The 27,205-nt window shown below is 40.1% G+C and overlaps 1 protein-coding gene across 12 annotated transcripts in view; it reads right to left on the reverse strand.

Moving 5' to 3' along the window:
* Positions 1–5,317: 5,317 nt before the first annotated feature.
* Positions 5,318–27,205, reverse strand: part of IQSEC1 (IQ motif and Sec7 domain ArfGEF 1) — a 439,647-nt gene continuing 417,759 nt past the window's right edge. For 10 of the 12 annotated variants that reach the window (XM_040359364.1, XM_040359365.1, XM_040359358.1 and 7 more), the window contains 2 exons: positions 8,049–8,098; positions 5,318–7,172 (listed from right to left, as the gene is read on the reverse strand). In XM_040359364.1, coding sequence (XP_040215298.1) covers positions 6,630–7,172; positions 8,049–8,098 — 593 coding nt within the window. In that variant the 3' untranslated portion in view covers positions 5,318–6,629. Of the gene's footprint in view, positions 7,173–8,048; positions 8,099–24,772; positions 24,991–27,205 lie in introns of those variants that run through there. The other 2 variants (XM_040359370.1, XM_040359369.1) reach the window with 2 other exon arrangements.

Below are 27,205 nucleotides of genomic sequence, written 5' to 3' on the forward strand. Positions count from 1 at the left end.
GAACTCTCTAGGTTCTATGGATAATAAGGGTGAGTTGTAAAACTTGCATGAAAGAGTAAGGCCTTGTGCATCAATGTGTGTTTACCAAGAGTTATTTTATCTTACCCAACAAGCTCTGGAAGTTTTTATTAGATTGTTGGCCATTGGAAAGTCCAGTTCTTATTAAGAACACATTATATCACCATATATGTACCTTAGGATATAGAAGAAGCAGACCCGCTGTGCATAGTGGTGTGTTATACTACCCTCCATGCAGAGTTTTGCAAATGCACACATTTTTCTGTAGTCAGGAAATCGAATGCAACTTCCAAGGTAACTTTACTGTGGGATTGTCTATTTAGACATGTTGTGCTTTTGTGAAGTTTTCACAGCACACAATCACAAACAAAGTATTGGTGCATGTGAAATGCCAGTCTATATGCACAGAATAGACAATTGAAACTCAGAAAAAGTGTTCATAGGCAGTCTTTCCAGTCTCTGCCAGTAAAATTTGCCATCCATGGAGTCGCATAACAGGGGTGCACAACCTGTGGATCATCACTCCAAATGAAGTTCTTGAATTTGTTGTCGGATAACAGGATAGTCAGGTACATTAAGTGTTATATATTGAAAATCACATATTTACTATTTCGCTTCCAGACTACTTGGCTATGATAGTAATTGTGCATTAATGGCATGTGAAGTTTAAAGCTGAACTCAGATATTACATTTGTTTAGCCCTTCAGATTTTTTGCCCTAACTTACCTGTAATTATGTCCTACGTCCTGCATTCATCTGGTTGCGTAGAAGTCTTTACTGCAAGGTCACCGTGTCGGCTTTCTGTCTCTAAACTTCTAGCACACGAGGGGCCTTCCCCATCCTCTCATCTCTTTCTTGGAGAAAAGCTTTTTGATTGCTTTCACTACCTGTACCATGATCTGTGAATGAGGCAAAGATATTTCTGTGATGCATCAGAATCTCCTCCATTCACAGATCATGCTACAGGCAATAAAAGCAAATTAAAAGTAAGGGACAGGTCCCCGTAGGGAACATATTCTATTGAATTTAGCCAATTAACCCCTTGCGCACCAGAGGCTCAGAAACAGGAAGATGAAAGGGCATCCCTGCAGTGAAGATTTCTAAAGGATTCAAGTGCCTGCATGACGTGGGACATACTTCATTATAGGTAAAGTAGGCCAATAACATTATGGGGATTTTTTTTTAGCTAAAGTTCAGCTTTAATACATCATTCAACATTTGTTTTATGTAAGCAGTTCAAGAACCTGAATTTGACTAGGTATCAGCCCTTTGCAATCTTTCTAGATGATGCTCATATGCCAACAATGAACATATTGATATAAGGAGAGAACAGAATGACAGAGAGAAGATCTCTTTAGTTTCACTGTCTGCTTACAGATTTGGGGTTGGATAAGACCCACAGGTGTTACTGCTGCAGAGAAATCAGGTCTCCTATACTCCTAGAAAGTGCTGTGCTGAGTAGCAGAGCTGTGAAAATCTCAGGACTGGATGAAGAGAAATACAAATCATTTGGTAAAACAGCTCAACTATAGTATTTTATCGGTTTATGAAGCTGTTTGCCTGGAGTTCAATACCCTTTTGTTAATTTTAATATTCCTGACATAGTTACATGTCCTCTAAGTAAGCTGTTATAATCACCTGAAATCTGCCTTAATAATGACATGCCACACACCAGATGTTATCTGAAATCAGCCCTGCATTGGAAATGTCTGTCCTACAAGGTGATGAGATGGAAGCGGTGGATGGAAGATCGAGTTAGCAAAGGGAGAAAGCTTACGGTGGGTGCAACCAGTGTGGTGATGTTTGAGTAGTCCAAATAGCAAAAAGAGTGCTGTGTAATATTTTTCTTCCTTTTGATACTATATAGCACCACAAGATCAAAAGAGTCTATGCGCTCCTGCACAAGTCTCCTAGAAGGTAAACCGCTCCTAAACAATATATAGGTTTCAGTTGTGTATTTAGGTACTTGGCTTATGATGCCCTTCAAAAACAGGTTGGGCACTCCCTGCAAATATATAATGTCTCTGCCTTTTACAATAATTTCCTATAGTCTGAAAGGCCCAGTCTCTGCTTCTCACAGGAACAGAACGTAGACACAAACTGTTCCATGTGTATTAAATGTTTATTGGTAGAGCAGTAGCATACATATTTGTAGTATGTTGCTAACTCCTCTATAAATGGGAGGGGTATGGACATACAATTTAATGGTGCATACTTTTTTACAGATAGAAAAGAACAAATCAAAACCCAGAAACAATGCACGTACAACACTATACAGTAAATACAGACAAATTCAGAAACAAGGCTTAATGCTGTCTCATAGTCTGATTTCTTGGAGACACGCAGTGTTGCTGTTTTGCTGGTATTATGAGACTGGGCAAGGAACAGAGTAAATTTATCAAATTGGTTTTGGAGCTCGCCAACTATAATGGAAAAATAGCTCTGCCATTATTTTTTTACTTTTACCTCCTGGGAAAAATAATATTAAATATAAAGGCAATGGGAATTTGTTATAAAAACAAGTGCTGAAGAAACTGGAGGTGGTGCCCATCATGGAAACTAATTTAGTTTAGATATTGGTTTTCAATTAAACCAGATCATAGATGTACTGAGGTTGTAGAACAATATACAATATAGACTATTTTGGAGCAAATGAAAAACAGCAATTTTACTGGGAGACTGCCAAAGTCAAACTGGAAATATGGGAGGCTTGAAAAGTGTGTCCACATGGCTTTTGACTTTGCTGATACAGGAAATGAATGCCACCAGTGGTGGCCGATTCTCAATAATTTGGGGAAGACGGCAACCTAAAGCCTACCCCTTCACACTCACAGGAGACGGATGGGTATGAGACGATCACCCCCCTCACCGGAGACGGACGGGAATGTGGCGATCGACTCCCCCCACACGGGATACGGACGGGAAGGCAGCCCACAACTGGGTGAGCTCTGTGCACCGAGCACACCCTTTTTTGAAGCCAATTAGAGCCTCGGGCTCTAATCATGTGCTTTAAGAGAAAAAATCATAAACCCCATTGAAATCCATGAGTCCAGCATGTAGATTAGGGGCTGGGCGCATGGATTAGGGCAGTGTTTCTCAATTCCAGTCCTCAGGCCCCCCCAACAGGTCAGGTTTTCAGGATTTCCCTCAGATGAAAAGGCTGTGGTAATTACCAAGGCAGTGAAACTGATCAAATCACCTGTGCAAAATAATGGAAATCCTGAAAACCTGACCTGTTGGGGGGGCCTGAGGACTGGAATTGAGAAACACTGGATTAGGGGGACAGAGCCCCTTATGGACGGGCCGCTACTAAACACCACAAGGCACTGTGTAATAGGCAGAGATGTTAGATTGCCATATATGTTAGTGAGTTGACATGCGAACTGGGTGAAGGAGTAATTTGCCTGGGAGTCTGATAGTTTCTGAATGATCTGGTCTCCTTAGATAAATATAGTAAATAGTTGCCAATCTATGTATGAATGTACTTGTAGATTTCTTCCTGGGGTCCCTGGGAATCCTAAAATCTGGGGGCCTTCATTTATGTAAATGATGTGCTCTGGCCACTTCCTCTTTCAAAAACAAAGAAAAAGCCGCGCCCCAACTACCAGTCCATAAATATACACAATCTATGAGGGTGTATTGCGTCCTTAATGAAAGGAATTGATAAGAAAGTCCGGATCGTTCCGAGCTATGATGGCTCCTCCAATCAGCAACCCAAAAAACACTCTACTTCAGAATAACCTGGAAATTATGACAAAGAAAGCCGCTTACCAGAAGGCAAGCGGTTAGGGCAGGTGGCTATAACCCAGCCTAGGCCTTTTAACCCTGAGGTTTACACCAGGAAGTCCTCTGTCCTTTGAATCCGTTGTCCTCAGCTCCACCGTATTATATAAAAACAAAACAGAGAGCGCACATAGCGTGATACTGGGACAGATCCCAACAATAGTGTCTAAGGTCCACACCACCTAGTGACAACTATCCATAATTGTGCATGCGTGACCCATCACCAATAACAGTGGCCGCTTACCAGAGGTTGAATGGTTAAGGCGTTTGGCTATGACCCAACTCTTCTCCTTGTAGTGGGGGGTCCTTCCTCCCCTCTGCGTAATGCCCTGGAACTGATTAATTCATGCAGTCCACACCACCCAGTGAGCCTAAACCATACGGTGACCCTCCACCAGTCAGAATGGCTGCTTACCAGAAGAGAGCTATAACAGGCAGATGGCTATAACCCAGCCTAGGTCCTTGGCTCCTTGCAGTGTGAGGTCCTCCGTCCTCTAAGTCCTAGATTTCCAACTCCCCCGTTTAACGATCTGTATCTTTCTGACCGTTACAGATCGTTAAACGGGGGAGTTGGAAATCTAGGACTTAGAGGACGGAGGACCTCACACTGCAAGGAGCCAAGGACCTAGGCTGGGTTATAGCCATCTGCCTGTTATAGCTCTCTTCTGGTAAGCAGCCATTCTGACTGGTGGAGGGTCACCGTATGGTTTAGGCTCACTGGGTGGTGTGGACTGCATGAATTAATCAGTTCCAGGGCATTACGCAGAGGGGAGGAAGGACCCCCCACTACAAGGAGAAGAGTTGGGTCATAGCCAAACGCCTTAACCATTCAACCTCTGGTAAGCGGCCACTGTTATTGGTGATGGGTCACGCATGCACAATTATGGATAGTTGTCACTAGGTGGTGTGGACCTTAGACACTATTGTTGGGATCTGTCCCAGTATCACGCTATGTGCGCTCTCTGTTTTGTTTTTATATAATACGGTGGAGCTGAGGACAACGGATTCAAAGGACAGAGGACTTCCTGGTGTAAACCTCAGGGTTAAAAGGCCTAGGCTGGGTTATAGCCACCTGCCCTAACCGCTTGCCTTCTGGTAAGCGGCTTTCTTTGTCATAATTTCCAGGTTATTCTGAAGTAGAGTGTTTTTTGGGTTGCTGATTGGAGGAGCCATCATAGCTCGGAACGATCCGGACTTTCTTATCAATTCCTTTCATTAAGGACGCAATACACCCTCATAGATTGTGTATATTTATGGACTGGTAGTTGGGGCGCGGCTTTTTCTTTGTTTTTATATTTTCCTGTGAGTCACACGCTAGCTGCTGCCCGGGGTTAGGGGTGGGGTGTCCATTAGCGCGGTTTTTGTTTTTCCACTTCCTCTTTCACCTCTTTTGCCTCTGTACTTGTCTGTGTGAAGACATTGGACCAATAAAGTGATTCAGGAGACAAATTCAGTAGTTCATATTGACATATACATAAATGTATGTCTAAAATTTCCAAGCTGGTGTTGGAAGTAATTTGAAGGTATGTGCAGGTACCTCTAGGTGCCTACAATTACAATTTATTTTACAAGAGGAGGCAAGTACAACCTAACAGCAAATTTATAAAGCAGATATCCAATCTGGTTGCATTGGGCAACATCACCATATTTCTTTTGCACTGGTTTTAAAACAACTCAATAGTAAAACAGACAACTTTGGGTTCAGTTTTCAATGGACAACAAGGAATGAGACACTGCATTAGACTGAGTTCTGCAGAGTCAAAATGTGGGATGAACTGTTATAGTGAAATCTTCATTCAGTAGATCTTGCCAATTCAAAATAAGACAACTTGGAAATAAGAATGAAAAAACACTGCTAAAAAAGTCTGAAAATACATTCTCTGCTATAAAAAATTCTCAAATGTCTCGATCATCGTTTTAAAATCAAAGTGAATGTTGACAGCACAGTGACACTGCATACAATAGTGAGAGGTTTCATAACTGTTATGTGAATACACAAGACGCACATCTAGTTTCCATGTGTTTACAAATCTCATGTATATATATATTTATATATATTTATATATGCATATAAAAAGGTAGATAATGAAAATTCACAGTTCTTACAGCCATTAAAGTGTCAGAGGATGTATGTGTGCATGTGGATCTACGGTCAGTTATATTACAAACTGCAGGTTTTCCCTAAGCTAGCTCAATTACCTGAAACGCAATCGCATAATACTGATCTGTATCATAATTATCTTTTAACATAAGAATAATTTATTCTTTGTACAAGCAAACTGAGACAGGTACAGAAAAAATGTCTATGGTTATTGGCACATTTAATTGTAGATTGTTTTTTTTTCTTTTATTTTTAGGAAAATACTGTAACTTCATTTATACATTTTCTTTTCCAACAATCTACTGTATGTCAAGTGAAAATGCTAGTGAGTCAATATTGCTAGGATTGGAGAAAAAAAAGAAAAGAGAAATATTTGATCTTTCTTCAAGTACAATTATTTAAGGTACTAATGTGTACACGCACGCAGTATATTAATAAGATACTAGATATCTGTGTACACTCACGCAGTATAGCTAGGATTATTAGATATATAATATTATGAACCACGCTAGAGTTTTTGCTTATTAATAATGCAGCAACTAGGCCGTTTCTTTTGCTATTTCTATTGTGTCACTGAATAATAAATAACGGTCAGTTTCCCTAAAACCTTCATGATAGCATTAAAACCTCCTTATTAGCATAAAAACTATGTATGCTTTTGTATGTTAAGGAGGTGGAGATCTACTAATCCTAACTCCCCGCTGGAAGTTCTACTAAAAGGATACCTCTAAACTATTGTGCTAATACCACTGTGTTTAGGTTTCGTGCTTGTGGACGTAGAAGGAATTTGCTGAGTGTGATGGTGCTGTGCATGCTGGGAATGTGCTGAATGACCAGAGTGTGAATGGCTAGAGTGGGGGTGCTGTGCATGAGGGTGTTGGATGTAAGCTGCGTGCGAAGCATGCTGCCCATGTGGGTGGTACTGGTGTGGCTGGATGTGCTGGGGAGGGTGGTAATGATGGTGGTGGTGATAGGGTGGTGGATTCTGCTGCATGTGGCAATACTGTGAATGTTGTGCATGCACTTGTGCCTGTGTTTGCCCCTCGGCTTGTCCTGCATGATGACTGTTTGGATGTTGTTGGTGTGAAATCAAAGTGGGGTGCTGCTGCTGGGGTGGTCCAGACAGGTGGCCTTGGGAAGATGGCTTCCCCCTCTTACTGCCAAACAGAGAACCTAAGAGGGAGGAAGAGTTAGGTATACTTTGACGAGAGGCACATTCCCGAGTTGAGGTGGCTCGTCTGCGCATGTGAGGACTGCTAATGATGGACCCCTGAAAAGGAAGCATAAAAAAAAAGAACGAATTACAAAATATACAACTAGCCTTTTTAAATTACAAACTAAAACACCCACCGCTAAAATCAACTACACACCTACATCTAACACAAACCCACTAGATGTCACTTGTCTGTCAAACTTGCCATCAACAGCTCTGGTTGTGAACTTAACCAGCTGTTACAGTCATACTTTTAACATCTGAGCTGCAAATAATTTGCGGCTAACTACTTTTCTATTAGCCTTGCTTTGGGTCTAGTCCTACAAAAGCTATGTCTAGGCCTGGGCTTAAAGGGACAGTCATTAGGCAGTCATGGGACACAAGTTACCAGAGGCAAACACACAGAGATAGGCGGCTGAACACATGATCAGTGTAAATTAATGGTTTCAAGATGAATGAAATCTCATGAAATCCACATTGAATTACTTTTTTGAGTGAGGTTTATCTGTCTAGCTAAGAACAATCTCTGCCTCTTGGTAAATACAGGTGTTTAACTAACAGATTTATAATAAACATCATCAAACTGACATATAGGCATAAGACAGTCAAGAGCTTTGTTAGAAGTATAAGATAGTGAAGGGAGAGTGTTAGCAGCCAGCTGAGTGGTACAGAGCCACTGTGAGGAGGAAGCAGACAGTCGTGTGTGGTGGAGACATGCCACAAGGAGCCAGTAGGAGTATTACATAGAGCCACAAGCAGCAGTCGTGTCCCCACAGAATAATAAAGGTTTGGTTTGTCTCGTTTGGAAGATACAGAGTGAGAATCCCAGGCATGCAATATCTGAGGCAAGCAGAATACAGAGGAACATAAAAGTGTTCAAGTGAAAGGAAAGGTATCAAATGCATATCACATCCAGCTAGGCATCCTACTTACTTCCATATTGCTGTCTAGCGATCCTGCACTGCTGCGCCGCCCACGCTTGCCTGCCCAGGACATGCAATACCATAGATTAGACATCGACACAACAGCTGGGAAACACAAGCCTTCCCCTGACTGACAGTCTGCTCATTTACTCTCTAAAGTAAGGCAACTTGATACACCTGCTGTCCTCTTAATGCCTGTGGAATGTCTTCATATTTCACCAGAGTTTCAGTGCTACAAGACCTATTACTCCACAAGTGGTGTTATAGGCATGCTGGTTTCTCCAGCAGTTGGGGGGTTCCCAGTTCCCAGCATGCTTTGCCAACCAGCATACCCACAGAAGGATTATTGACACAGCATAACGGAAACAGACGTTTAACAGCCAGTGGGAACGCGCAGTATACCTAAACTCCACTCAGTGGTAAACCATAGGTCAAATGGTCTTGTGGAATAAAACCATCTAGTAAATATGATCTTCCAGAATAACTCACTGGAATGAAGTTGGCTAAAGATGTGGTGTTCCTGACTATTCCTGACAAACTATTTACATGAACTTTTTTTTACATGAAATGAAAAGGCTCTAAAATTTCAGACATTTAGTTTACTCACATGGGTTCTTTATATATTTAATTAGACATTTAACCACTATAAATAGTGTCAAGTCTGAAATATCTTTTCAGATTGGAGTAGATAAACTCAAAAGATGAGAGAATAAGAAAGTTACACATAAAATTCTAGCAGAGTATGAGAAATGGAACATCTGCTTGTGATCTAATATCTCTACATCAGCGGAATAAATGCTAGGAGCACAATCCAGGGCCTGGGCTATGGGTAATGCGGCTAAACTAGCATTGCCAACACAAAGTAGCTTACTTGCATGGGTTTTGCCGTTTCTGAGCAAGAAATTAAAGGCTGCAAAATGACACTGGATGATTAGTGATGCAATGAATGGAAATGAAACATCTCTTTTTTTTTTTTTTTTTAAATACATTATGTTTTAGTTTTTATTAAACCTATTGCAGGGTGTTAATTTTATTTATCTAGTTAAGAGGTCTGGTTGGCTGAATCACTCTGACTTTGTAAATGTCTTGGGATCTCCAGTGGAGAGTTCTCCCCAGCGGATTTTCCTGACACTGTTACTTTGCCCTGAAGCTTCACTACTCCATGCTGCATTATTCATAATAAAAATTAATGAAAAATGCAATGAGGATTACGAGAACCTAAACTATGGCAATACTATGTGGGGTGATATGGGATTTTGCCAAAAAACCTGCAAAAGATTAATAAAAAAAAAGGCAAATTATCATTTACCCAAAGCTGAAATACTACTTTTGTGTTTATTGACCTTTTAACTATCCCGTAGTTTGAAATTGATGAAATTTGAATATGTGTTTGTATGTAAAAGCGACTGTAAGCGCCACATGGAAAAGTGCTTCGGTTTCTCTCCAATGAAAGTACTCCTTACATTTTCTATTATGCACTTTAAAACTTATATTCTGAACAGATGACACACACACTTTAAGACATGTTTTTTTAAATAAGAACTAAGGGGTTATTTTTAACATAATTATTCACTTGCCAAAACCTGTACTAAAATAAGCAAGTATTCTTTGTGATTGTCCACATTTCTCAGGACAAATACATTCTACAAATAGACTTCCTTCAGATTTCCTAGTCTAGGTAGGCACAATGGCACAACTTTGAGAGAGACAACAGGAAATAATTGTCAATGTCTCTATGATAATATGATTTAGGCACTATTTTTCTAGCTATGCACATGCCTGGATACTGGAACTTCAATGAGACTACAGATATACAATAAGTAAATGCAGGTATATATGGAATTACAGATATATATATATATATATATTTATATTTATATAGTAAGTAATATATACCAATCTAAAAATTTGCTAAACGTATTAAAATAATATACTTTGAGAATGTTAATGAAATACTTCTGTTGTGTTATGTTATTATAAAAAATGAATAATCATTCTTCAATTTTTCTTATAGCACACCTAGCAGCATTAAGTCCAACTTTTGGTCTAAATAGGCATTCCTAAAATTTAAGTACATAAATTCCTCACACAACTAAAAATTTATTTTACAAAGATATCACTAAAACGAAACAAGTGTAGGCAATAGGAGTTACTTAACGTGAGCATTCAACACACATTTAGATTCCTTATGCGCCCTGTGTATTAAAACCAAGAGATTCTGATCTCCTCCAAAATCATTTTGTAAACACTGTGATTTACTGACTGAAGCATGGCCACAAATATGCAATGTCTCCCACAAGGCATATTCCCCCTTGGGTGTACCTGAAGGTGTACAAGGGGGTAATCAGGGGCTGCATTCAAGAGGGCTAATCACTATTTGTTCCTCTATCAAAAATGGTATTGGGGTCCTTTATTGATCTGTAAATTCAGACTTTCCTACATCCCCTTTCCTGACCATGAAAGAGGGTTTCAAATATGCAGATGGAGCATTCAATTAAAGAAAGGGCATTTACCACTCTCTAATTCAGGGCATCCTTACAGCAGACAAGTGGGGCAGCTTTAATAAACTACTGAAGTTATCTGTTCACCAACCCGGATGCATGAAAAGCAAATCTTGTACCATAGCTAAAAAATAAAAAATAAAAACAAATAGGGAAATGTGGACATTATCATTAATTTGAAGGCGTCACTAAATGGCTGATTTGTTGCTGAAGCATTATATTGGGCCAACTTGCAACAAACTCCATTTCTCCTATATTTCTCAGGCATCAGCTAAAAACTTCAAAGACCTGGGTGACTCCATATAAGCAGCTAGATACAGTGGGTATAAAAAATAATCACCCACCTTTAAAGTAATCACATTTTGTTGGTTTGCAGCCTGAAATTAAGACAGACGCAGTTTTTTGTTTTATCCACTGAGTTGGAAAAAGGATCACCCCCTTGTGTCAGTATTTTGTTGAACAACCTTTTGCTTTAATTAAACCTTTAGTTACATAGTTAGTCAGGTTGAAAAAAACACCATCTAGTTCAACCAATAAATAAATAAAAAATAAATAAAAATCATACAATCCCATATACGCAATCCTTCATCCACAGTTGATCAAGAGGAATGTGAAAAACCCCAGAAAAGCATGATGCAATTTGCTACAACAGGGGAGAAAATTCAATCCTGATCCCCCCCAGAGGCAATCGGCTTTTCTGTGGATCAACTTTACCTATAAATGTCAGTACCCAGTTATATGATATACATTAACCACTTCATTACTGGGCACTTAAACCCCCTTCGTGCCCAGACCAATTTTCAGCTTTCAGCGCTGATGCATTTTAAATTAAAATTGCGCGGTCATACAACACTGTACCCAAATTATATTTTTATCATTTTTTCCCCCACAAATAGAGCTTTCTTTTGGTGGTATTTGATCATCTCTGTGATTTTTATTTTTTGCGCTATAAACAAAAAAAGACAGAATTTTAAAAAAAAAAACACAATATTTTTTACTTTTTGTTATAATAATATCCCAATTTTTTAAAAATAAAATAAAAATTTCCCTCAGGTTTAGGCCGATACGTATTGTTCTACATATTTTTGTTAAAAAAAATCGCAATAAGCGTATATTGATTGGTTTGCACAAACATTATAGCGCCTACAAAATAGGGGATAGATTTATGATTTTTTTTTACTAGTAATGGCGGCGTTCTGCGATTTTTTTGTCAGGCCTGCGATATTGTGGCGGACGTATCGGACACTTTTGACACAATTTTGGCGCCATTCACATTTATACAGCTACCAGTGCTATAAAAATGCACTAATTACTGTATAAATGTGACTGGCAGGGAAGGGGTTAACACTAGGGGGTGAGGAAGGGGTTAAATGTATTCCCTGGGTGTGTTCTAACTGTGTGGGGGGAGGGGACTGACTGGGGGAGGTGACCGATGCTGTGTCCCTATGTACAAGGGACACAGATCGGTCTCCTCTCTCCCTGACAGGACGTGGAGCTCTGTGTTTACACACAGAGCTCCACGTCCCTGCTATCACCGCCGATCGCGGGTACCTGGTGGACATCGCGGCCGCCAGGCACACGCATCGGCTCCCCAGCGATGCGCCGGGCACAGAGTTTCCCCGCTGCGCGCCCCCAGCGGCGCGCACAGGGAATGTAAACAAAAGGACATCCTTTCCGTATTTGGAGAATAAATCTTTTTTCCTGTAGACATAAAGAGTTCCCCCTTGTTCTCAGTGATGACCTTAAAGTGAACAACTCAACACCACGTTCACTATATGGACCCCTAATGTATTTGTACATATTGATTATATCCCCCCCCCCTTAATCTCCTCTTCTCAAGAGAGAATAAATTCAGTTCCTATAATCTCTCCTCATAGCTGAATTTCTCCATGCCTCATATCAGTTTGGTTGCCCTTTTCTGTACTTTGTCCAGTTCCCTGATATCCTTTTTGAGAACTGGTGCCCAAAACTGAACTGCATATTACAGATGAGGTCTTACTAATGATTTCTACGGGGCCAACATGATCTCTCTCTCTCTGGAGTCTATACCTCTCTTAATACAATAAAGGACTTTGCTCCCTTTGGAAACCGCAGCTTGGCATTGCATGCTATTATTAAGCTTATGCTCTACCAAAACCCCCAGATACTTCTCCACCATGGATTCCCCCAGGTGCACTCCCCCCAGTATATATGATGCATGTATAACTTTACATTTATCAACATTAAACCTCATTTTCCACACAGTTGCCCAAATATAGTGCATTGAGGTCAGCTTGTAAGTTTGAGACATCCTGTAAGGACGTTATTCTACTCCATAGCTTGGTGTCATCTGCAAACACTAAAATGCTACTTTTAATCCCAGACCCTATATCATTTATAAAGATAATAAAAAGTAAGGGTCCCAACACTGAAGCTTGGGGTACACCACTGATAACCTTAGACCATTCCAAGTAAGAATCATTACCACTACTCTTTGAATTCGGTCTTTTAGACAATTTTCAATTCATTTAGAAACTTATCTTTCCAAGCCTGTAGACTTTACCTTAGACATTAGCCGTGTGCGGGGAACTGTGTCAAATGCTTTTGCAAAATCCAAGTATTCTACGTTCACAGCCACCCCTCTGTACAAGGTTTTACTTACCGCCTCATAAAAAGAAACAAGGTTTGTTGTACAACTTTTGTCTTTCAGGAAACCATGCTGTCTGTTGCTTAAAATATTTTTTTCCAGCAAGAACTCATCTATGTGTTCTTTTATTAAACTCTCCAGTATCTTCCCGTCTATAGATATTAAACTAACAGGTCTATAATTACTTGGTAAAGACTTTGATCCCTTTTTAAATATGGGCAGCCCAGTCATTAACGAGTCCCTAAACATTAGAAACAATGGCTTTGACTTGAAATGACAGAGCGCAATTCTTTTAGGATCCGTTGGTGGATGCCATCTGGTCCAGGTGTTTTATCCACCTTTATTCTGTCTAAAAATGTCTGGACCATATCACTTTTGAGCCATCATGGATCACTTGGGGCTGTGTCAATACCATCCCCATTATGGACATGAGCTCCCCCAAGCTCCTTTGTATACACAGAGCTGAAGAAAGTATTTAATAAATTAGCCTTCTCTTTGTCCCCACTCACCCACTCTATGTTGTATTGTAAAGGGCCTACATGTGCAGACCTGACCTTTTTAATATTAATATATTTAAATAATTTTTTAGGGTTTGTCCTACTATCTTTTGCAATCTGTATTTCGTTTTTAATTTTTGTGCCCTTGATTTTCATTTTACATATTCTGTTACATTCTTTGTAACATTTAAATGAGGATAGTGTTCTTTCAATTTTATATTTTTTAAAGGCTAATTTCTTATTATTTAAAGCGTTTTAACTTTGTCCGTGAGCCACATTGTCTACTAACTTTGCACATCTAGACTTTGCAATATTTGCCCACTCTTTTTTCGAGAATTCTGCTCATGTTCAGTTAAATGGGATGGTGACTGTTTGTGGACTGCAGTGTTCAAGTCATTGCACAGATTTTCAATGGGGTTTAAGTCTGGGCTCTGACTAGGCCATGCAGGGACATTCAAACACTTTCAACCTTCAACCACTGTGTGGTCACTTTTGCTATTTGTTTTGGGTCATTGTCATGTTGGAAGGTAAACCTTCTTCCCGTTGACAACTTTCTGTCAGGGAGCAGCAGATTTTTCTCAAGAATCTGACAATATTTTTCCCCATACATTTTTCCTTCTATCCTTACAAGTACTCCAGTCCCTGCTTCAGAGAAACACCCCCATATCAGGATATTACAACCTCCATGATTACTGTAGAAATGGTGTTATTTGTATAGTGAGCTGTATTGGATTTCTGCCAGACATATATTTTGGAGTTGAGGTCAAATAATTCCATTTTAGTCTCATCTGACCATAACACCTTTTTCCATGTGGCCGCAGAATCTTCAAGGTGCATGTTGGCAAAGCTCAGTCATAACTGCATGTGACCTTTTTTATGAGGAGTGTCTTTTTTTTCTTGCAACCCTCCCATACAAGCCAGATTTACAGAGAATTTGTGATATTGTTGTCACATGCAACAAATTACCACACTTTGTCATAAATTCCTGCAACTGCTTCAGAGTTACTGTAGGCCTTTTGTTAGTCGCTCTGACCAATTTCCTCCTGGTTCTTTCATCCAATTTGAGGCAATGTCCTGATCCAGGGAGGGTCTGTGTTGTATCAAATACCTTCCACGTCTTAATAGACTTCACTGTGCTTCTTTCCATTGATAAAGCCTTTGAAATGTTTTCGCATGCATCTCCTGACTTGTGCCTGTCCATAACTTTATCCTGGAGATCCCGGGTGACAGTGCCTTACCACTCATAGCTGATTGTTTGCTTCAGTTACACTACCAAGGACTGAAATGCTCCAGGAAAGCTTGTTTCATGCTGAGGTAATCAAAATGACCACAGTTGAATGTCAAATGGAACAGATACAGAATAGCAACCATAGGACAACAAATTTTAATTTCATACAATGAAGTCCAAAGACTTTTTCAAGCCTTCTTCACACAGCAAGCAGCAAAAGAGCTGAGGCTGTCAATTACAAGCTATGTGTCTGAGCTCTCCCCTCCCTTGTCACTATTTTACCTCTTGGTGTCAGGAAATTACACTTAGTGCTCTAGATTGAAACAGCTACACACTATAGCTGCATATATGTTGTTCATTTTTCATGTCATGAAATTTACAACCACTTTAAGGTAAATGCTGCAGTGATCATACAGCTCTTTCCAGTTACAACTCAGTTATTTATGACCTTTAGCTCATTAGCTTACACAGACGAGCAGAGGTTTTTTTTAAATATGAATGGCAATAGATAGGCAAATCTCTCGCCAAACACAAAGGGAGTTGTGACTTTTCATGCATGAACTGTGAACCACAAAATTAGGCTATAGAATCTATGTCCCGACTCTAACAACAGTGCTTTTTAGATGCTCAGGAAGCATCTCTCTTATCTCTCTGATGCCAATACTCACACATGCACAAACAGCTGCCACCTTATGACTGTATGAAGCTTTAGCTGACAGAACTGATCTATGGTAGCACCTCCTCTAACAAGCAGCGTGGTTTAGGACAACTTAACCTAAAGTATATGTAAACACAAGAACAAAAATGTAATGTACTGCAACTCACCAATCTTACATGTGGTGGCTGCATATATTTTCTTTTGTTTCAATTGCACTTGGTAATCCTGTCAGTAACATGCTTCCTGCCTTAGGGAATTCACTCCCTATACTGTATTTATGTAAAAGCAGCATTGTCACCATAGGCTGCTCACTACTGATTTGACCTTCCCCTCTCCATTACATAGAGAATATTCTTCAGTTCACAGAGGTCGATTGGGCAGAGCTGACTAGACTGCTTTGGGATTTCATTGCAGCAGAGGCAGCTCACTATAAGAAGTTAAGAGTTCACTGGATTTGTGGCAGGATCAATGGATAAAACAAAATGCTTTAAACATTATATATGATAGACCAAAAGCGGTGCAAGCAAGAGACGTTAATTATTGCGGAAAACAAACTTTAAAAGGCTAACTTCGTTTTTGTGGGGAAAAACTAATATAGCATATATAATTGCTACACAAGTCATATTGCAGCTAAATGTTATTACCAGTTACCTTTCCTTTTCAATCTGCACCTCTGTAGTACTCTATACAATACAATGCAATATGGCAACCTGGAGGCGTTCTGCATACAGATGGTGTGCAGAATGCCCTTCAGAAATGTAATTTCCTGCTTGTGTGATTGACTAACTGATTTCCCAGAGTCAGATTTTTGGCATCCCCTGCAACAAATATGCAATTTTTGGTAAGATACTCCTAAAGGACAAATCACATCTAAAGGGATGCAGACTTTGCCACATTCCACATTAGAACCCATGTAAGTGCAGCAGCTAAATGATAATGATAAAATCACTTCTATTAGATTCACCCAGCACACGGATACAGACAGCTATTTCTTCAAACTAACAAAAGGTAGAAATCTGTATCAAAGTTTGTTATATTCCCTGCAATGTGCAATAATCACCCAGAGGGGAATGTTTTTTTTTTTGTTTCTCAACCAAAGTGGAGTTACTCTTTGAACATGGGCACAGATTTCAAACAGCCCTAGGCTCTATGGATGAAGCTGTTGAGCTAAGGGATGCAACTCTGCCCTGCACTGTTCTTTGAATAAATGTAGATTCTAAAGCCCCGTACACACGATCGGAATTTCCAATGGAAAAAGTCAGACGGATTTTTTCCATCGGAAATTCCGACCGTGTGTATGCCCCATCGGCGTAATTCCATCAGAAATTCCGATGAATTCCATCAGAGTTTAGATAGAGAACATGTTCTCTTTTACTCCGATGAAATTCCGTCGGAATTCCAATGTGATTTTGGTCGGACAAAGGTCCGACCGTGTGTAAGGGGCTTAACTCATTCCTGAAGAAATGATGAAAGGCTACTCCATATAAAACTCATATTATACTTCATGGAAAATGCTGAAGAGTCAGGAGATCTCTGTACATGAGGCCCCACAATTCAGAACTGCCATGGTCATTATAAGGGGAATCCATTTCACCCATTTGGAGTTTGAATTCAAATGTATACTGTATAGAGTGCAAAGAAAGATGTGAAGGTACCTTAAAGGTGGGCAAGTAGAAAATCAGAAATTCAGATGGGAGTTAACAGAAGGTATTCTTGATCAACTAAATCTGTTGTAGAACTTTGTCTATTTTGAGGCATAGTGGTAATTTCATCCCGATAGAGAGGGATGGCAATGCCAGCCAAGCAATAGGTTGGTTTAGACAGAGCTACAGACACAAAATAGTAGTACGCATTTGTCATTAAGGAAAATGTGCATAAGTGAAAAAAAAAACTGAAGCACGAATATTGGGGGAAATTTTTTTTCCACCTTTGCTCCAGTTTGTATATATCAGCCTTTGATTGGGGGGCATTGCTGGTTTGTCATAAACATATGGAACGGTCTTTAAGACAGCTTATTATTTAAAGTTCACCTTTTGGAACATGTCACATGTTCCAGCTCCTACCACCAGTTTTCCCAAACCCCCCCCCCCCAATGTGACAGTGAGCGAGGAATCTTTTCCCCGCTCCTCCTGTCACTGAGCATGGCTGTGCAGAGCTCTGCCCACACAGCCAAATCATTCATTCAAAACTACAAGTACAGTGATCCACTGCGACTGGCAGCTTGTAGCTCTGAATGAACTGTGAGAGCACTGATGAGCTTTCTTGTAGTTTATTCACAAGCCCTGCAGCTTTCAAACCGACAGTCCATATAAAGGTATGGGCAGAAAGCAGTAGGACTTGTCTGAAAAAGCCTGACATTGCACCCCTGATCAACTGATCAGTGGTGGAATGCTTTGCAGCTGGGGTCAGCAACCTGTAGATCATGATCTACCAGTAGATCGTGGCCAGGTGATTGGTAGATTGCAGTCTGGGCTTGCTGACCCGCCATTACAGAGCATCAAGCAGAGTGCAATGCAGAGGGACTACTTGTAATGTTGGAGCTGTAGTAGGGAACAAGAGCCACATAAGACACGTTTTTGCCACCCCAGCTCCAACCTCACCCCCTTTAGCTGCAGTGGTCAGGGGTGTATATATGTTGCAGCCGCAGCAGGAGTTATACACCCTATCATGGTTTCCTGTGTGTAGCACCTGCCAAGCATGGCCCATTCAAGTGAATTATATCCCTCTGCAAGTGCCCTGCAACCTCCTGCAGAACAGCAAACAAGAGGTTAAGGCAGTCAGCCTTGCACTGCTTTATCACCACCTGCTTTAACCCCTTGGACCCTGCAAAAGCATGCAATTGTGGGTGATTGCATAGTGGCCCCATTTCCGTAAATGGGTCACGATTGGCAGGCGGTAGCAGCCACCAAAAGCAACAGGGGGTTTAATTCCTGTTGTGGCATGTGTACACCTTTGGCTGCTGCCTAACCATAGGGTGCGGCTGCCGAATGCAACACAGGGCTCATTCACAAGTGCAGCAGACACTGCTGCCCCTCTGAAAAGCGATCCGAGTGTGTTTGACAGGTGGTCAGGAGGCGATATGTTACCTCCTCACCAACTAATTTAAACCCATGATTGCTGCGCAATGTATGCGGTTGCGACACGCTAGTGCCTGCAATTAGAGGTTTAAATCAGATGTGAGGAGGCGACACTGTGCCTGGTGACCTTTGACTTTTCCTATGTTGTTCAGGTAGATCTCCACCTCTTTAAAGAGGAACTACAGTCTGCTCACCAAATTTGTAATAAAAACATCTTTGTCATTCTGAAGCTTCCCTCTAACCACTTTGTACATTATTTTATATATACTGTGATTCTATACTTGTCAAATATGCTGAAATATCCCTCCACTGAGTCTGGCTGCTTCCATTTTAACTGTGGGCAGCTGAAGCTGCTGCCTGTTCACTTCCTGGATTTACACAAACACACACCTCCAGCTCTGCCGCTCTTATTGGCTCTGTTATGACTCAGCCCCCTCCCTTCCTGTCAAATTCTCATGAGAGTGAGAGAGAGAGCGAGAGAGAGAGAAAGAACTGTGCATGATGTCATAAGCCTAGGCTTTTTTTCCAGACAAGGAACAGGAAGTGGGCCGTATAAGGTATTTACTGGCAGAAATTTTTTTTTTTACTATCCAAAGTTAAAACAACAAGGGCAGAAGATTTAATAGATGGAAAAATAGAAAATGACTGAAGTTCCGCTTTAAGGTTGCCTACCTTTGCTTTACAGGCTCCTGCAGGAAAAAATAATATATGCATTTTTTATTTCTGCAAAAATATATGCATTTTTTTTTTTCTGGAAAGGTGAACTGTTCCTTTGATCACATTGTAAGCAGTTTGAGCAGGGCATATCGATTTATGGTGAAAATGTGATTCATTATTGTCCCTTGTGTATAGAGTTAGGATAAGGTCCCTAGTGGCCCTGCAATGCCACACTAATTTATGGCAAAAAAAATTTGATCTTTTAATTTCTAGAAATAGTTTGATTGTGACTGGATTTTTGGAACACTTGACTGCGCCATCCGTCAGTTCACCCACCATCATCTAAGGTCCATAGCTGTAAGATGTGCATTGAATTGTTTTTCTATTTTGTCTGGCTAGTAGATCAAATAAACAGGTAGTGAATAGTAGAGGTAGACTGTCTTGAAAATAGATGTTTGCAGAGCACAACTCAAAGAGGAATCATCCTTATATATATATATATATATATATATATATATATATATATATATATATATATATATATATAAAGCTTTTTATGGCCTCTTTTAATAAACTTGCATATAGAATGGCTTAGGAGTGAGACCTTGAGACAGAGATCTCTGAGGAAAACTGGAATATTGGGGCATTTTGAACATTCAGCTGATTGAGGCTATGGTATCCCAATGGTATCTTGTTTCGAACCAGGCTATCTAAGATGTATCATAAAGGTCTCTTCACAATGCGTTTGAAGGCTACAGCCAAGAAGGTTCAATGCTACACAGATGGTGGACCTGCTTTAAAGTGATACTAAAGTCTATTTTTTTCTCCTTTAAAAATAACAAACATGTCATACTTACCTGCTCTGTGTATTGGTTTTGCACAGAGCAGCCCACCAGATCCTCCTCTTCTAGCCCTCCCTCCTGTTGAGTGCCCCAACAGCAAGCAGCTTGCTATGGGGGCCCCCAAGCTGCAGCTCCTTGTGTCTATTCAGACACGAAGCTGCAGCCTTTGGCCCCGTCCCTCTCTCTCCTCATTGGCTCACTGACTTTGACTGACAGCAGTGGGAGCCAATGGCGCTTGACTGCTGTCCCAGTCAATGAGGAGGGAGAGTCTGGACAGCCGAGTCTCTCGTGCAATATCGACACTGCACACAGAATTTTTTTTTTTATCTTAATGCATAAAGATAAAAAATCTGCTGCCTTTACAACCACTTTAAGGTTCTGAGATTCTGGACGCGATTAAATACCTTCATATTTTCTATGACCATGGTGAATATCCCTAATGCCCCGTACACACATGCGGGATTTACGACAGGAAAAGTTTCCATCGAAAATCCAGAGGGGAAAGCCGAGAACCTGCTCGGTTTAGTCTTCCCACTACACACGGCTGGTTTTCCCAACAGGAAAACTGCGATGGAGTTTTGGCCGGGAATCCCAGCCGTGTGTATGCTCTATCGCAGTTTTTCCCATAGGAAAACTGCCAGAAACCGCCGGGCAAAAGTCCGCCGGTTTTCCCAGCGGGTAAAAAGAGAACTGATTCTCTTTTTTTGTCTTGTGGTTTTTGGGCAGTTTTCCCGTCAAGAAATACTGCGAGTAGCATATACACGGCCGGGATTCCTGGGCAAAAGCTCTCCTCAGCGTTTCCCCATCGGGAAAACTGACCGTGTGTACGAGGTATACGAGAGCTCAGGTGGCTCTTCTAAATGAAACAGTGGATGATGTTCCCGAACATACGCAAATCATTAATCTTCTATATGTTCTTGGCAGCAAAGGTAGCTATAGCCACTACGTGGAAATCCCCAGTAATTGATCTTTCTCTTATGAAGAGGAAATTTACGTGAATAATGTTAAATGAGAAATTAGTTAGCATTTTCCAAGACAAACAGGCTAAATTTTAGAAGATTTGGCATCCGTGGCTTCGCTACCTGGAGAGGGCTTTTGTCAGACTTTCTGTTTTGCCTTTTTCGTCTTGTTTTCACTTCTTTCTTTCTTTTTCTTTGACTCTACCATTAGCTCTGTGCTATTCTGGTTGCCTGCTTGGCTAAGGCCTGTCTGGATACAACGGAAAGTTTGATAACAGTGGGCACTGTATGCTGTCTATTCATATGCAATACATGGACTTGATGCTTTCTATTTTGCTAATTATGATAACTTTGTTTCTTCCAACCTGTTATTCTTACCTCTCTCCCCTTCCCCTTGTTTTCCCTGACCGAATCCTTTCCCTGAAATGTCAATTGCTTTGAATTTACTTGACTGAACCTGTCGTGGGATCAGCAGACCTTTGTATTGTATTCGCTTGCATATGGTTCTATTGTCACGTTCAGGACTATGTTCAATTGCTTTGATACCGATATGTATGCCTTTTTTTTGTAATTTTTTTATTGGTTTTGCACATAAAAAACAATACAAAACTAGTTACATCACAAACATGACAACAGTTAGGCCCCGTACACACGACCAGTTTCCTCGGCAGAATTCAGCTTCCGACCGAGTTTCTGGCTGAATTCTGCCGAGAAACCCGGCCGTGTGTACACTTTCGGCCGAGGAAGCCGACGAGGAGCTCGGCGAGGAAATAGAGAACATGTTCTCTATTTCCTCGTTGTTCAATGGGAGCTCTCGCCCCGCCGAGCTCCTCGGCGGCTTCAGTGCTGAACTGGCCGAGGAACTCGATGTGTTTGGCACGTCGAGTTCCTCGGCCGTGTGTACGAGGCCTTAGTCACCGGCACAGCTAGATAAACAAAACCATATATGAAACCAGTTGCATGAAAAAAAAAAAAAAAACAGCTCCAAGTGCAATGATTGAGTCTGTAGGATAGTGTTACCAAATTGGGAAATAAAGCGATGGCGCAACTGAAGGTAGCAAAAAAAAAAATACCAATTTGGGAGATGGAATTTGGATTTTAGTTATTCAAAAGTGAGTAAACGGCCCATCCCAACTACATCCTTAATTGTCACACCCCTGTTAAAATGTCAGGTGTTTGTGATGTAAAAAAATGAGACAAAGATAAATCATTTCAGAACTTTTCCACCTTTAATGTGACCTATAAACTGTACAACTCAATTAAACAACAAACTGAAATATTTTAGGTGGAAGAAAGTAAAAATAAAAAAATAAAATAATACGGTTGCATAAGTGTGCACACCTTTAAACTAATACTTTGTTGAAGCACCTTTTGATTTTATTACAGCACTCAGTCTTTTTAGATATGAGTCTATCGGCATGGTACATCTTGATTTGACAATATGTGCCCACTCTTCTTTGCAAAAACACTCCAAATCTGTCAGATTGCAAATAAATCTCCTGTGCACAGCCCTCTTTAGATCGCCCCACAGATTTTAATTCGGATTCAGGTCTGGGCTCTGGCTGGGTCAATCCAACACTTTAATCTTCTTCTGGTGAAGCCATTCCTTAGTTGACTTGGATGTATGCTTTGGGTCGTTGTCATGCTGAAAGATGAAGTTCCTCTTCATGTTGAGCTTTCTAGCAGAAACCTGAAGGTTTTGTGACAATATTGACTGGTATGTGGAACTGTTAATAATTCCCTCTACCTTGACTAAGCCCCCTGTTCCAGTTGAAGAAAAACAGCCCCAAAACATGATGCTGCCACCACCGTGCTTCGCTGTGGATATGGTGTCCTTTTGATGATGTCCAGTGTTTTTGCGCCAAAAATATCTTTTGGAATTATGCCCATAAAGTTCAACTTGGTTTCATCAGACCATAACACATTTTCCCACATGTATTTGGGAGACTTCAGATGTGTTTTTGCAAAATGTATGGGCTTGGATGTTTGGATGTTTGTCTGGGCTATACCCCATAGCCCAGACATATGAAGAATACGAGAGATTGTTGTCACATGTACCACACAGCCAGTACTTGCCAGATATTCCTGTAGCTCCTTTAATGTTGCTGTAGGCCTCTTGGCAGCCTCCCTGACCAGTATTATTCTCGTCTTTTCATAAATTTTGGAGGGACATCCAGTTCTTGGTAATGTCACCGTTGTGCCATATTTTCTCCACTTGATGATGACAGTCTTCACTGTGTTCCATGGTATATCTAATGCCTTGGAAATTCTTTTGTACCCTTCTCCTGACTGATACCTTTTAATAATGAGATCCCTCTGATGCTTTTGGAAGCTCTCTACAGACCATGACTTTTGCTGTAGGATGCCACTAATAAAATGTCAGGAAGGACCTACTAGAACAGATGAACTTGAGGCACTTTAACCACTTCAGCCCCGGACCATTTTGCTGGTCAATGGCCCCACTTTTTGCGATTCGGCACTGCGTCGCTTTAACTGACAATTGCGCGGTCGTGCGACGTGGCTCCCAAACAAAATTGGCGTCTTTTTTTCCCCACAAATAGAGCTTTCTTTTGGTGGTATTTGATCACCTCTGCGGTTTTTATTTTTTGCGCTATAAACAAAAATAGAGCGACAATTTTGAAAGAAAATTAATATTTTTTACTGTAATAAATATCCCCCCAAAATATATATAAAAAAAATGTTTTCCTCAGTTTAGGCCGATACACTTCGGACACTTTTGACAAATTTTTGGGACCATTGGCAATTTTATAGCGATCAGTGCTATAAAAATGCATTGATTACTGTAAAAATGCCCCTAGGTGTGTTCTAAATGAAGGGGGGATGGGACTGACATGGGGAAATGACAGATCGCTGTTCATACATTGTATGAACAGACGAACAGTCATTTTTCCCCCTGACAGGACCGGGAAATGTGTGTTTACACACACAGCTCCCGGTTTTCGCTCTGTAACGAGCGATCACGGGTGCTCGGCGATGATCGCGCCCACCGGGCACGTGCGTCGGCACCAGGAGCGCACGCGCCCCTAATGGCTGGATTTAGCGCAGCCGAGCCGTATAACTGCGGCGGCTGGTCGGCTAGTGGTTAAATGATGGCAGGTGTGTACTGACTCCTATTTAACAGGAGTTTAAAAATGGATTAATTCAGAACACAGCTACATCCCCAGTTATAAGAGGGTGTGTACACTTATGCAACCACATTATTTTAGTTTTTTATTTCTACTCCCCCCCTAAAAAAATTCATTTTGTTTTATAATTGAGTTGCACAGTTTGTAAGCCACATTAAAAGGTGGAAAAAGTTCTGAAATGATTTATCTTTGTCTCATTTTTTTACATCACAGAAACCTGACATTTTTAACAGGGGTGTGTAGACTTTTTATATCCACTGCATATACAATAAAACAAGGCACATAAAAAAAAGAAGAAATAAACAGTGGGACTTTAAATGAGATTTGTTGCTGCAAATAATGGAGTATATATATATATATATATATATATATATATATATATATATATATATATATATATACACATATATATATATATATATACACACACACAGATTAAGTTCAAACTTTTATTCATTTAAATTTAATGCATATCCCGTGGTCTAGAAATGCATGATACAGTTCATAACACACACATATATATATATATATATATATGAAACACAACCATAAAAAGCCAACATCTTCATAAAAAAATACCAGAAAGACTTGCAAATATAATGTGATGTTCATACATGTTGTATATATATATATATACACAGTTATGTAGATAATATGTAAAGATTGAAGAGCCGAACTGTCTTGGCATCCTAAGGGTCAGAACTTGACGCGTTTCGTGAATCACATTCACTCATCAGGAGTATGGATGCAAAAATATTGTACTGTAAGTACAAAAAAAAGGTATTTAGATTACTTGAAAAAATACATGAAATATGCTGTTCTCAAGGGAGGAAAAAATTCTCAAACGCATGAATTTGTTACTCGCAGACAAGCTCGAAAGTAATGCTGGTTGCTGTGGAGAGGGTGGAATTCGAGGGGGCGCCACCCAAAAACGTTGCCGGTCCAGAGCTGAGGAAGGATATACCCAACCAGATCAAGGGAACTACTGGGATACCAGCAGAGAGCAATCTGGGGAGGTGGTGGTTTGTGCAGGAAGCAGCATAGTTCTGAAAAAATGTGTATGTGAACGGGAGTAAAAATAAATATATGTAAAAAGAAATGATGAAAAAAAGTGTGTGTTGTGTGTGAAAAAATATTAAAATTATATCCAGCTGCATATGCATGGTAGGCTTAGGTGTCCCTTGTGACTCAATTTCATTAGTGGCTTTTTCATCTCATACACTTTCACACATCCCCTTTTTGTCATCACATAAAATATTTCTATTTTTTTCACACACACTTTTTTTCATCATATTTTTATTTTAATTTTTTTTACATATATTCATTCATTTTAACACACGTTCACATACACATTTTTTTCAGAATCATGTTGCTTCCTGCACAAACATCACCACCTCCTCAGATTGCTGTCTGCTCACCCAGTCGGTATCCCAGCGGTTCCCTTGAATTGTTTGGGTATATCCTGCCTCAGCTCCGGACCGGGCAATGTTTTGGTGACCCCTCGAATTCCACCCCCTCCACAGTGACGGGCATTACATTCGAGCTTATCCATGATTCACGAATGTGTCGGGTTCTGATCCTTAGGATGCCAAGACAGTTTTTGTGTCTATATATACAACATGTATGAACATTGCATTATATTTGCATGTCTTTCTGGTATTTTTCTATCAAAGAGTCAGCTTTTTATGGTTGTGTGTTTTTATATATATATATATATATATATATATATATATATATATATATATATATATATATATATATATATATATATATATATATATAAAAATAAATGTTGTGAACTGTATCATGCATTTCTAGACCACGGAATATGCGTTCAATGAATAAAAGTTTTAACTATATCTTTATATACTCCTTAATTTGCAGCAACAAATCTCGTTTAACGTCCCACTGCTTATTTCTTCTTTTTAATACATATATATAGGGATGGAGATTGTGTTGCTGTGGCTATGCCAGGTCACACCTTTTTATTGAGCCACATATAACTTATAACCTAGCATAACGTATATGTATATACTCAAATCTACATAGTATGCATAACAATCCACAGATATATCTGTACATACCAAACAGAATACACAAATGTACAAGAAATGTTTTTAGTATACGTATGCTATTTACAAAAAAAAAAAAACAAGTTTTTTGCTTTGCTACTATTCATCATAATGCGATCTGCAAGCAAGCATACATTAGGCATTTGCAGTGATTTGAAGACAACAGTGTAGAAATTCCATTGGTTCAACAACCTACTAACTCGCTAAATAGCTAGACTGCCATCTGTATCGTATCTACTCAAAACTGGCCATTTTCTCCAAATGTACTACTATGTACATGAGCTAGTTTTAAAACGGAAGGCAAAACAAATTTAATTTGTACCAGCCCAGCAAGAGATAAAAGGTAAAACGATATACTTACTATAGTGAAAAATGAACTACGGCGCTACTAACAAATAATCTCAAAGAAAAACCACACAAAAATATCTAAATAATACAGCTGCAATCATAACGGTGAACTAAACCAAATAATAAATGAAATAATGGTGATGCGCTCATATCAGCTCATGTGCAGTGTGAGTCGTACATATATATTCAAGCAATTAAGCCTGGTGCAAAAAAACACTCTTAATATAAACGTGAGTAGATCATGAAAAAGTCCTGATAATGAATCAGTCAGTCTGCAATGCTCCTTCCCTAATTGCCAACTCCCACTTCAGTGTGATCAGGTTACAACAACCTCCAGCAGCGATCAGATGATTCCAGTTGTATTCAGTCACATGCAAAAGAGGAGGAAAGAAAACATAGCGCAATATTGTAACATGTGAATGTGGATGTGGATAAAGGCTGCACTGTATCCTCGCATATGACAGGGGGCTAGATTCAGATAGCCCTGCATAATGTTGTGCGGGCGTAACGTATCTCCGATACGTTATGCCGCCGTAAATTAGGGCGCAAGTTCCGT

This window comes from Rana temporaria, chromosome 7 (genome assembly GCF_905171775.1).
Source record: "Rana temporaria chromosome 7, aRanTem1.1, whole genome shotgun sequence".
Lineage (NCBI taxonomy): Eukaryota > Metazoa > Chordata > Amphibia > Anura > Ranidae > Rana > Rana temporaria.